General features: G+C 40.9%; 1 protein-coding gene across 1 annotated transcript; it reads right to left on the bottom strand.

Annotated features, from left to right (window-relative positions):
• Positions 1–4679: 4679 nt before the first annotated feature.
• LOC135461993 (LITAF domain-containing protein-like) lies at positions 4680–11909 on the bottom strand. Its single transcript, XM_064739313.1, has 4 exons — positions 11882–11909; positions 8437–8505; positions 7114–7288; positions 4680–4788 (listed from the first exon to the last, which is right to left on the bottom strand). Exons 1-4 carry the CDS (start codon positions 11907–11909, stop codon positions 4680–4682), a joined length of 381 nt encoding a protein of 126 aa, XP_064595383.1.
• Between the last annotated feature and the right edge of the window lie 1325 nt (positions 11910–13234).

Below are 13234 nucleotides of genomic sequence, written 5' to 3' on the forward strand. Positions count from 1 at the left end.
GGACACTTGTGGATAACATCTTTGGCAGCGTCCACAGAGGAAGGTATGAGGCAGCAGCCGAGGAAACATCTCTAGGTAGGACATGGAAAATTTTTTATTAGTAGCAGTTTCACCCGGCAGAATCAGAATCGTCAGGTTTAAAAGAGAAGACGCCAAAATGCAAAATTTAACTAGTGGTTTTTTGTTATTATCCCTTCATCAGATTGGTAACGGACATATATCTGTGCAATGGCATAACCTAGCCACTCCATTATATATAAGAGAGTTTCTTTATAGTGGCTTAACCAAAGGTTGAGTAGATGTAAGTATTCTGTACACGAGTACATACACGAGGACAAAGAGCTCCATAAAGACTACAACCCTAGTCCCATGTCAGACAAAAACAGCACAAAGCCTACAACCCCAGCCCTATGTTAGACAAGAACACGATAAAGGCTACAATCTTAATCCCATGTGAGATGAATGCACCATAAATACCACAATCCTAATTACATGTGAGATACGAGCACCCCTTAAAACCTACAATCATAATCCCATGGGAGATAAGAGGACCATAAAGACTACAGTCCATATCCTACGTGAGGCAAGAGGACCATAAAGACAACAATCCTAACCCATTGTGAGATAAGAGCACCATATAGATTACAAACCTGTGACGTGACGTAAGAACTCCATAAACATTACAATCCTTATCCCATGTGAGATAAGAGCACCATCAAGACTACAACCTTAATCTCATGTGAGATAAGAGCACCATAAAGACTACAATCCTAATACCATGTAAGACGAGCACTGTTAAAGACTTCACTCTTAATCCAATGTGCGATAAAAGCACCATAAAAATTACAACCCAAGTTCTATGTGCGGTAAGAGGTCTATAAAGACTGCAATCCTAGTCGCATGTAAGATAAGAGCACCATAAAGACTTATACTAGTCCATATGAGATAAGAGCACCATAAAGACAACAACCCTAGTCCCACGTGAGGTAAGAGCTCCATGCAGACTACAGTCCTAGTCCCATGTGAGACAAAAGCTCCAAAACGACTACAACCCTTATTCAATGTTAGATAAGAACAGCACGAAGACTACAACTCCAGTTCCATGTGAGATATGAGCAGCACAAAGACTTCAATTCCATGTGAGACAAGAACAGCACAAAGACTACAACACTAGTCCCATGTTAGATAAGAAGAGCATAAATACTACAACCTCAGTCCCATGTGAAATATGAGGAGCATAGAGACAGCATGTGAGATAAGAGCTCCAAAAAACTACATTCCTAGTCCCATGTTAGAGAAGAACAGCACAAAGACTTCAGCTCCAGTCCCATGTTAGATAAGACCAGCACAAAGACTACAACCCCAGTCGTATGTTAGACTACCCCAGTTCCACGTTAGACAAAAAGAACACAAAGACTACAACCCCAGTCCGATGTTAGATAAGAGCACAAGACTACAACGCCAGTCTCATGTAAGATAAGAACAGCACAAATATTACAACCTCAGTCCCATGTAAGGTAAGAGTCGGCACAAAGGCTACAACCACAGTCCTATGTTAGACAAGAACAGCACAAGACAACCCTAGTCCCCGTCGGCCAACGATTAGCCCTAGTCCCATGTGTGATAACAGCGGCGAGCAGGCTACATGTACTAATAATTCAGAAACAAGTTAAATGAGTTGGGAATCAAGAGCTTCGTACACAAATGTCTGATTTAATACAGGCTCGAATTTGATTGGCCAGTGTAAGAGATAGGCCACTCTAACTTATGCTTAGCGTAAGCTGAATATGAGGTATGGTAGATTTATTCAAGGGTGACCTAGGATGTACGATTTAACCCAGGAAACCTTATATCCAGTGCTTCGATTCTGGATCCCTTTAACGTCAAATTGTCAGAAAAATCAAACAGATCCAATGAATTTTGTGTGAGTTGCTTGAGGAATTACAGTGTTAATTCAGCCTTTATGCAATGCAAATGTTGTCACATTTCAAAAACGTGAATTATACTAATGATTATTCATTTATCCGTTGCAGAAAACTTCGTGTATTGTTGATTATTCATTCTTTTTTCTGAATTGGACAATATTTTTATCTGATTATTATTTACATGTTGCGATTTTGCTGCTGTCAGACCCGTTATAGCGTCTTATCAGTGTTAAACAGGCTAATGAGGAAATCGGAGACTTCCCAGTTCTGTTTGATCACAATTGATCACTTTTGTCTCCCAGTTCTTTCGACAATTATCTAAATAGGACTTGTAGCGTCGGTTATTTGTCTATTACTTTTATTGATCAACACCGTTTTTTCGGCATCGTTATGGAATTAATCTTTATATTTCGGTAAGAAAACTCATTACTGCGTGTCTCGTTTCAGTGGCATTTATTGTGGAAGACCCTATCTATTTCAGCTAATATTTCATAAATGATCTGCGTAAAGAAAAAAAATTGCAAAAAATCCACAGCTTCTAAAAGGCCTACTGATTTCTGATAACGCAACTTCCACGACAGACTCATGTATTATATGAGGGCCAGTATGAAACCACTTTATTATGCGTTGAATATCTTGACTAACTCACTCATATAGGTGTATATACTTCTAAAATCTGTCTTACTTTGTATACCGTATAGACCTATATCTTCACAACCACAGCAGCTCACCACCTAACATGCCTAAAGAACAAATGCAGGTAATGTCTAACCTGGGCCTGGTCATGTCGGCCATCTTACACCTATAATGTATCTAATGATCGCGAGTATATGTCTGTGTGCAATTGTACGAGATGGAAGTGACGTGCATTTACGTGCTGTTGGCGGAGGCAATACACCACGGTCACGCATCACGTCATCTACTGATCCCAGCAGTTGAGACTTCCCTGCAGCATGGCCCACATCCAATGACCGCTAATATACACATATACACATTAAGCAGCCATGACAGGGAGCACAGGCAAACAGTTATTTCCTTACCACTTATAGTGATGACTTCATCATGTTATGTTTTCGGGATTTATTTCAGCTTTTTGAATGGGGATTTTGAATTGTACTTCATGCTATTTTTTTTTTTACACTGGGTGAGAAGTTATTTAAGAAGATTTTGCAAATTAAATATTTATCAAGTTACACGAATAGATAAAGGTGGTTCAACTCGTTTAAGATGTTGAACATCGCCAGGTATCTAAGCACGTTTCTTGAATCTTGACATCAAAGTTCCAACGCTTTTGTAGCCTGAGTACACTGACCCACTGGGTCGTGGGTTTTATGGGGTCTGCCCGGTTTTCTTCTACTGGCCGCCGTCATAGAAGTGAGATACTGAGTACGGCGTAAAACACCCATCAAACAAATAAATAAACACTGACTGGTGTGTGCACGCGGAAATATCTGAATAAACCCACGCCATAGTGATGGTTGCTCAACAGCTATGGTAATGGCGTACTAATCGCTGTGGCATTAATGACTATGTAAAACAATAAATTATTTGAAAAAAAAAACCATTCATGCATCAACCACAAAGCGAATGAACTTTCCAGTCAATCAGCCATTTGCAGCAGAATCTTCAATCTAGCTTTTTACAATGACAGCAGAATATCGGTACTCTAGTGCCAGATTCAGGGCTGATTAACAAAGAATGAGCTAATAAACGTTTGGGTTTGCAAACCGCGTGCTTCTTTCAACAGCTCCTCGCAAAAAAAAAAGAAAAAGAAAAAAGAAAACAATATCTACAGCACCCACAAAACGCTGTAGAAGTCTCTGCTTTGATAGATATGTGCACAGTTACACTGTTATCTTTGTAGCCATATACGTTCCTAAAATCAATACGTCATTATGGCTTCCATTTTCCAAGCGTGAATTAACCTAGACATTGTTCTCGTTGCCTATCGGACATAACGTATATGGATGTAGAGAGCCCCATGGGTAACAGTGCAGTGAGGTTACGATACTTATCCCACAACCAGTACAGGGGTGGCACGAGTTAATAAACACAAGAGAAAGAAATTACATCTCATCATTCAGAAATCACAACATTTTAACTACAACGGCAAATCTCTTAGCTAACAGGCACCAATGGCTACACACAGAACACAAAGGGGAGAAAGTGTAAAGAAAGTTATCTTTATTAAAAAGAAAGAATTTCTTGTAGATGGAAATGAAATGTCTTACAGACTTTCGAAATATAATTGTGTACATCTGACTTTCTATCGATTTGTCTATTTTAAGAGTCAGACGACTATCTGTTAAAATGTCATGGATGGTCAAGATCGTAATGTAATGTATGGGTTCTCCAATACCTCAGCAGTAGGTGAATGCCTTGACTTTGCAATGGTTGACCTTTTCCCGCACAGTGGTGACTGGTGTCCAAGTTGAATAGACCGTTGTTCCTCTCACAGTGACTGGATAATGCGCTATTAGCTGCCCACGAAAAGCCATCGCAAAGATAAGAATAGACTGCAGAGTTTCTTTACTTTATGCCGGAAGATACCGCTAATGTTTTGATGGACTTCATTTTAGAACCATTATACACCTCTTGAGTCGTTGGAGGAAATCCTCCATCTTCCCAATCCCCGCCTGTCATGTGCTGAAGTGATATCTTGTTAATGTCACTCGAAGTTATACAGTTACATTTAGTGACGTTTACGATATAGGAGACAGGTAGATGTAAGACGTCCTCCTCCTTTCAGCGATGCTACATTCTCCTGTAGATGCCCAGTTGCTGGTGACAGTTCGGACATTTGTGCACACAGTCTTTACAGCTGTTCACACAGAACGGGATAAGACAACAACCCAGATCACACCTACAACGTTATAAGAAAGTAGGGTTTAAATCACCTCGTGAGTTCAGTGCTTATCTGGAACATTTTTCTGAACTGCTTTATTCGTATTGTGAAAAAAACTTACCCTCACTTATATTGCCACAGAAGTTACCAAATGCCATTGTCACACGATTATTGTGTTACCAAGCGTCATTGTCACACGATTATTGCCGTGTTACCAAGCGCCATTGTGACACGATTACCGTCTTGTTGCCAGATGCCATTATGACACAATTATAGCCGTGTTAACAAGTGCCACTGTCACACAATAACAGCCGTGTTACCAAGCGTCATTGTCACACTATTATATTCGTGTTACCAATTGTCATGCGCTTATTGTCGTTTTACCAAGTGTCATTGTCATACGATTATTGTAAATTTGTAATCTAATAATTCTTGAGTGTGGCGTTAAAACTCAATGAAATCCAGTAACCTCAAATCAAGCAAAGCTGTTAGTGGTGTTCACGTACATCAACAATGTTTTCTATTAGTTTACTACGAAGACATACTAACATGCCTAATTCTGTCATCAGAGAACCATCTTTATAAAGCTTATACCAACGGAAAAATTGGATAGCGTGCCTGGTTTAACTCTCAATGCTGCATTCATGGATATTATATTTAGCTCATTTTGAAGGGCTGTGGCGAGTGGCATTAGGTCCTTTTGTAGGGCTGTAGCCAGATACCTTAGAGCTCAGGATAAGTGAGTGATCGGCTAAGTACACTCTTCAAAAAAAAAAGAAACGCAAAATGAAATTCAAAAATGATACTTACAATTTTGTACACATATGTTAACTCAAACAGTTTTGTAGGGTTGCACATTGTTACTGGAATGTTTCAGAAGATCATCCTTGACCAAACGCTGATCTACACGTCCTTGAATAACATCAAATTTACATTGATATTTGGGTTTTGCGTTTCTTTTTTTGAAGAATGTATTTAGAGATGTGACGAGTGATTTTGGCTTACTTTCCAGGACTGTGGAGAGTGACTTGGTTCCGGTTATAGTGCTGTGGTGAGTGATTTTAGCTCAGTTGATAGATGAGTGAGTGAGTGATTAGGGATCAGCTTCTAGGGCTGTGGTGAGTGACTTTAGCTCAGTTCTAGAGCTGTGGTGAGCGATTTTGGCTCAGTTTCTAGGCTTGTGGTGAGTGAGCTCAGTTTATAGGACTGTTGTGAATGAATTTGGCTCAGTTTATAGGACTGTTGTGAGTGAATTTGGCTCAGTTATCTACGGTTGTGGCGAGTGAATTAATCTCAATTTCTAGGGCTGTAGTGAGTGACTAAGGCTCAGTTTCTGGGGCTGTGGTGAGTGAATTTGCTTCAGTTTCTAGGACTGTTGTGAGTGAATTTGACTCATTTATCCTGGGTTCTGGTGAATGACTTTATCTAAGTTTCTGGGGCTGTGGTGAGTGAGCTTGGCTCAGTTTCTAAACTCTTGTGACTGAATTTGGCTCAGTTATCTACAATTGTGGTGAGTAACATTATCTCAGTTTATCAGTCTGGGGTGAGTGACTTTGGCTGAGTTTTAGGGCTGTGGTGAGTGACTTTGGCTGAGTTTTAGGGCTTTGGTGAGTGAATTTGACTCAGTTTCTAGGGCTATGGTGAGTGACTTTGGCTCACTTTCTAGGGCTGTGGTGAGTGAACTTGGCTCAGTTTCTGAGCTCTTGTGACTGAATTTGGCTCAGTTATCTACAATTGTGGTGAGTAACATTATCTCAGTTTATCAGTCTGGGGTGAGTGACTTTGGCTGAGTTTTAGGGCTCTGGTGAGTGAATTTGGCTCAGTTTCTAGGGCTGTGGTGAGTGACTTTGGCTCACTTTCTAGGGCTGTGGTGAGTGAACTTGGCTCAGTTTCTAGAACTGTTGTGACTGAATTTGGCTCAGTTATCTGCAATTGCGGTGAGTAACATTATCTCAGTTTATAGGGCTGTGGTGAGTGACTTTGATTGAGCTTCCGGGGTTGTGGTGAGTGGATTTGGCTCAGTTTCTAGGGTTGTGGTGAATGATTTTGACTCAGTTATCTAGGGATGTGGTGAGTGATTCTGGCTCACCTCCTAGGGCTGTAGTGAGTAAATTTGGCTCATTTTGTAGGGTTGTGGCGAATGACTGGCTCAGTTTTTAGGGCCGTGGTGAGTGACTGGCTCAGTTTTTAGGGCTGTGGTGAGTGACTTTGGCTCAGTTTCTGGGGTTGTGGTGGGTGACTTTAGCTCAGTTTCTAGGACTGTGGTGAGTGACTTTGGCCCTGAATCTGGGGTTGTGGTGACTGACTTTGACGCAGTTTCTATGGCTGTGGTGAGTGACTTACCCAACGAAGCAGAGGATCAGACAAATGATCCAGGTGAAGGTTCCGGTCGTGTACGATGTAGCGGTGACGACGTCAGCGTTACAGTGTGGACACTTGGTCCGGACGGGGGACTCTCTGTACCCCTGTGCCACGGCGATGACAGGAGGAGTAAGGACAACCGTCGTCGACCCCTGAACTAAAAAAGCAAAATGTACACTATGATAACTATAAACGCAAACGTATATTGTCTGTATGGATCACGTCCGCTGCTCGATCAAAGCTCTGTGCAAAGAGTTTTAACCAGTTATGGAGAGATTCTGCAATGAGCCTACATATAGAGCCAAGTAGGGCTCTTAACCAAGTAAGGTTAGGTCCTGCAGTCAACCTACATATAGAGTCAAATAGGGCTCTTAACCAAGTAAGGTTAGGTCCTGCAGTCAACCTACATATAGAGTCAAATAGGGCTCTTAACCAAGTAAGGTTAGGTCCTGCAGTCAACCTACATATAGAGTCAAATAGGGCTCTTAACCAAGTAAGGTTAGGTCCTGCAGTCAACCTACATATAGAGTCAAATAGGGCTCTTAACCAAGTAAGGTTAGGTCCTGCAGTCAACCTACATATAGAGCCAAACAGGGCTCTTAACCAAGTAAGGTTAGGTCCTGCAGTCAACCTACATATAGAGTCAAATAGGGCTCTTAACCAAATAAGGTGAGGTCCTGCAGTCAACCTACATACAGAGCCAAGTAGGGTTCTTAACCAAATAAGGTGAGGTTCTGCAGCCAGCCTGCATATAGAGCCAGTTCGGGCTCTTAACCAAATAATGTTACGTTCTGCAGGCAACCTGTATATAGAGCCAGTTAGGGCTCTTAACCAAATAATGTTACGTTCTGCAGGCAACCTGTATATAGAGCCAACTGGGACTCCTGACCAAATAAGGCGAAGCTTTGTAGTCAACGTGCACCGAAATCCAGCGAGAACAGGACGCGGAATGATGGAGTTTTGCGGTCAAGATGCGATGCTTATTGAGATATGCGGACTCATTGACGAAGGCTTCAAGCTCTTGAACCTGCATGTGCAAATCTGTCGGGGTGTGTGTGTTGGGGGGTGGGGGGGGGGGGGGTATGGGGCGGCGGTAGTGAGGGTGCGTATTTGTTTGTGGGGGGAGGCATTAATGTAATTGCGATAAAGTTAGTCGGCTGTTGTGAAAACGCAGTAAAACTATAAACAAACAATACAACAAATATAATCCCTCCTGAATATATCTTACAATACATAAAGCGTGGTAAGTTTGAATTAAACTTAACCCATTCCCCAATGGTACCCGATTACATACTGGTCACTTACTTGGCTGGCCATAGCCAGGCGGTGGCTGGGCGTAGGCCGGTGGAGGTGGAGGGCCATTGGGAGGATAACCTGAGAAGAACAAACATGTCAGTAAGGCTGGCCAAGTGAACATCAGAATACCGTGGTATTCCATCTTTACACCATCTCCTCATCCCCTCTCCCCAAAATTAGCATGATATGAGGACATATACATGTATTTTCAAACATAGATTTTTACAGATACGCCTATAAATGAAAGTACACATTTGACAGTGATCATTGAGTCATGAGAGATATCTGGAATATAAAACCTGTTCAAAGAATGTCACTCACATATAATATAATCAATGTGAGCCCTTCTATTACGTCTTTCCTGGATGTTCTTTTAGCCTTAAATATTTTAAAAAATCTTTGAACTGAAAACCTTCAGTGATATACTGGTAATATAGCTTTTGTAAAAGTACCATAAACCTTCAAGTACCTATTTTAAATCTGTTTTGATAAATGAAGGCTATTGCGTAGTTAGTACCTTAAAAATGTGGACATTGAGGAGCGCATCTTTGTATTTTACAGCATTTGTAAGTATTTTCAATCCTTTGTCAAACACTTTGATCAATTGGAGAAGTCAGATCCGTATGATCGATTGCTTCACTTGCCGTTTTGCAAGTTCTGAAATATTGCTTTAGAACATAAACGATTGTGTGTTTTTTTTTTATGTATACTTCTAAGTTTGGCTTCTATATGTTGTACAGTCAGATGTTGTAGTATAATCCAGCGGTACACCTTCTTTTGCTATTTTCTCACTTTACTAACTCATGTTCTGCATTCAATAGTTCACAAACACTTCCTGAGAAGTGCCCGTGCTTTGCAGGACGGTTTGATTCTTCCAAAGCACGCCACTTTAAGGCTTCAAAAGACACGACTTTCCCACCAGTATTTAATGTATCTCTTACATATCCTGTATCATAAAGGTTCGCCAAGGTATAGTTACGTGTACTTATCGTATTACACGTTAACTAACCGTAATTACATTTGGCGAACTTTGTTGCACATTATTAGTATATTGTGCCTAAAGTAGATTTAAAAATTTTGAAAGCCACAGTAGACCTATACGATGTCGTTATAAGACAGACAGTTGACAAACGGTCATACATAACGTGTGAAATTCGGACTCTCATCAATTTAAATCCATTAGGGGTTTAATCTAACTATATTATTTTAATGCTTAAATAGTAGCATATGTTTATTTATTTATGTGATTGTTGTTAAACGCCGTACTCAAGAATATTTCAGATATACGACGGCGACCAGCATTATGGTGGGAGGAAATCGGTCAGAGCCATGCGCAGGCTGTTGGCAGATATTCCCATGTACAGCCGGAGAGGAAGCCAGTATGAGCTAGACTTGAACTCGCAGCGACCGCGTTTGTGGAAGAATCCTGGGCTATTGAGCCCTACTAGCGTAGCATATACACACGCCCAGTTTACCATTGCGGCTTAAGGAAAATTGGATTAAAATAGCAGTGATCTCAATTGCGATTGCATTCACTTGTCGGGAATTACTCAAAATGCAAAATGTCCATTAATCAAGGCCACAACCAGGCTGTCAGACTATGGTAAATTTCATAAATGTTAGAACCACTAGCACGGTGCATATCACACGTTACACATGGTAAAACACCGCCAAAAGGAATTTAGTACTTGTCTCAAAATGGTAGATGCGGATGCTCGTGGGTTTCCCCCGGGCTGTGCCCGGTTTCCACCCACCATAATGCTGGCCGCCGTCGTATAAGTGAAATATTCTTGAGTACGGCGTAAAACACCAATCAAATAATAAATAAATAATAATCTTTGCTGAAAAAAATCAACGCTTGCAAGAAATGGATAATAGTAGCAGCGAAGAGGACATTCTTTTAAATGAAATTTTCAGAAGAAAGTTGAGGAAAATAAAGGCGTACAAAAATGTTTAGCGCCATTAATCACGAAAGAAACAAATTCGGCCAGTTCACAACGTTGATAAGTAGGGAGCTTATGTCCGACTCTGCTTTGATTGGTCAGAAGAAAAAATCGGTCACGATTTTTCTCCCTGGAACGACAAAAATAGATCCGATTGCCATTTCCCCGAATTCGGTGTGCGGAAGGAATTTGGTGCAGGAGTGATGTGAACGGATGTATGTTTTAACTATAATATCCATTTCCTCACAAAATCGTAACGAAATTTGCTTCGCGGTCCGGACGGAATTCCGTGCTGGCGTGAACGCACCTTTAGAGTAGAGAGGAATTCTTAACATACCTCTCTCTTTGTTACTGCCGTCTATCGATTTTTACCAAACAAGAAAAAAAGATCCAAAAACAAATGTTTATCTCTGAAATTGTAGTCGGCTGCACGTTTTTAACAATACAATAACAGTGTATTCTTATGAAACAAGTTTCATAACTAGTTTGTAACTCAATAAGGTTATGTCGGGGACAGTTGGTTACTGTGTCGGAGCTGGTACATGAGTACTCTCTAAAAACGACTGCGTATACATTTGCACATCCACAGTGACGTGTATCAGCGGTACACACATATATAGGCCTACATAAGTCACTGTGCATGTGTTACATGAATTACACAATTTGTGTACGGCTGATAAACAAAAAGAATCAGGATGTGAATTTTTGTCACACCACTGTGTGCCACTACATACTACTTTTTAGAGAGTACTGAGCCCAGGTAGGAGAGAAGCCAGGCACCGGTTCCTTCGCCCTCCTTTTTGGTTATACATGTGTAATACTTTTATGTTACCGTCTTTTGACGTAAGAAAGTATAAATAAACAAAGGACTCGAAACAGCGTCTCCATTCAGAGTCACTCTATTCCCTCACTTCATCACCTCGAGCAGTCCCGTAGTATGTTACTTACGTAATATTAGCGAATCGCTATGCTGCAACGTCATGAATATTAATATAGGGGAGCTGATCATGTGATGTAAACATACACATGTGCTATGATGTAAACAAACGCACGTGGCAAACTATGATAATATCACAACATGTAGTACTGTTTCATTTTATTAAATATAATAAAACTACAATTTTATTGTTTTAATAAAATCACTTCCGTATGGAAACCACTTAGAACAGGTAAGATAGTAATCGAGGCTTCTCGTAATCAATTCTAAATTCAACATACACATGTAACTCTTAACTGGTGTCGAAAATATCTTAATATTGATATTTATATTTTGCCAAAATTTTACTGAATAATTTTTAAGAAGTTTCGGGCTTATAAGAGAACAGCTCTAATGACAATGGCCAACTTAATCGCTATCAACTTATCTGGTGAACCGAATGTGTGTTCAGTGCTGCCTACATACAGAATCTGTGCTGGTATGCTTTTCTTTCGGCTTACAGACCGCCCGGATCAATTATGTTAGTTTCACACTAAACTCTGTACACATGCGCAATAAGAGAATAGTTTCTTACCAGGTTGCTGCGGCTGAGGCTGTGACATGTTCGCGGGATTAGGCTTATAATACAGAGAGGAGACGTAAAGCTGCCAGTCCGTCTGACAGGCGAGAGAGTCGAACTTGAAGCGGACTGATCCGGTGATTCGCAAAACCCCGCACTATAGTAACGTACTAGTGCCATTGATCTGTCTATCCATAACTGTTTGTTGATCGGCCACCATGGCAATGATGTCGGTATAGCGCTATCAATCTGCTCACCTTGTATTTAAACAATAATCGACCTTAATTGATCTCAGTGAACTGAATAGGCGTTCTTTCGCACGAACGACCTACGATTGGTGGGCTAGGTGCAGTGTGTCTGTCCATGGAATGCATGACCAAGTATTGTTAGCAATTTGATAATGGCGGCCTGTGCTTTTCCTCTAATCCCCGATAGAGCTCAGTGATATGTCCTATAGCGATAGTCCATACTGGTAGTGCATGGGATCGGGCCGATCGACACTGGTGAAGAAAATACCAAAGGTACTCAAAATAATCATCCAGATCGAAAATCAACAAGATTTATATAGGCCTACCTAAATACCACCGCTGAAACCAATAAACGAGTTTCGTAACTTACTTGATATATATATACCACAACAGTATTATGCCATGTTTTGGAATATTTCACTTTATGGGGTTCGTGTCTATGGGAAGAGAAAACTATCGCATTTGACTGCCCAGGTATACACTTTGCAAATCTCGTGGCGTAAAGCTGCCGCCGAGATTGCGGTTGGACTCGAGCCTGTGTCCTCATTAGTTACTGATGTGACTTGTTGATCCACTGGTTGGTGCTTAACGCCGCTCTCTGGTGTAAGCAGACGACTAAGCTTTTAAGATGTGTAAGTCTGCACCGAATGAACATACCTTAGGCTGCATGTATTCACCCGTGTGCACATATAAACCTCTGAATGCTTATATAACACTCCATCATGTGCTACCCAGACGGATCGGTATAACACTCCATCTTGTGCTACCCAGTCGGATCGGCATAACACTCCAACGTGTGCTACCCAATCGGATCGGAAAGACAAAATACATGCACTTTGGTTCAAGCTTACAAAAATACAAAGTAAAGTGCCCAAGCTTGAAAAAAATCCTGTTTCTAGAACGCTTTTGAAGTTGCATTATACGTAGAATGTATCCTGGCATGTATTTCGCGGCTTTTATCTTAAAAGATGGACAGGTAAATGGCAAATTTTCTAGAGATGACGGCCCGTGTTCTCCGTTGAACTTCACGGAAGACTACTTAAACAGCCCAACAGGCGCAACCAATCACTCGTGGTCGACAAAGAATCGGGAACAGTGGATGAAGAATTTATTAATACAT

This window comes from Liolophura sinensis, chromosome 1 (genome assembly GCF_032854445.1).
Source record: "Liolophura sinensis isolate JHLJ2023 chromosome 1, CUHK_Ljap_v2, whole genome shotgun sequence".
Classification (NCBI taxonomy): Eukaryota; Metazoa; Mollusca; class Polyplacophora; order Chitonida; family Chitonidae; genus Liolophura; species Liolophura sinensis.

Excerpts from the sequence above, each read along its gene's own strand:
- LOC135461993 (XM_064739313.1), bottom strand. The coding sequence starts at position 11,909 with ATGTCACAGCCTCAGCCGCAGCAACCTG. Across the intron at positions 7,289-8,436 it reads GCCTGGCTATGGCCAGCCAA|TTCAGGGGTCGACGACGGTT; the intron begins GTAAGTGACCAG and ends TTGCTTTTTTAG. Across the intron at positions 4,789-7,113 it reads CTGATCCTCTGCTTCGTTGG|GTGTGATCTGGGTTGTTGTC; the intron begins GTAAGTCACTCA and ends ATAACGTTGTAG.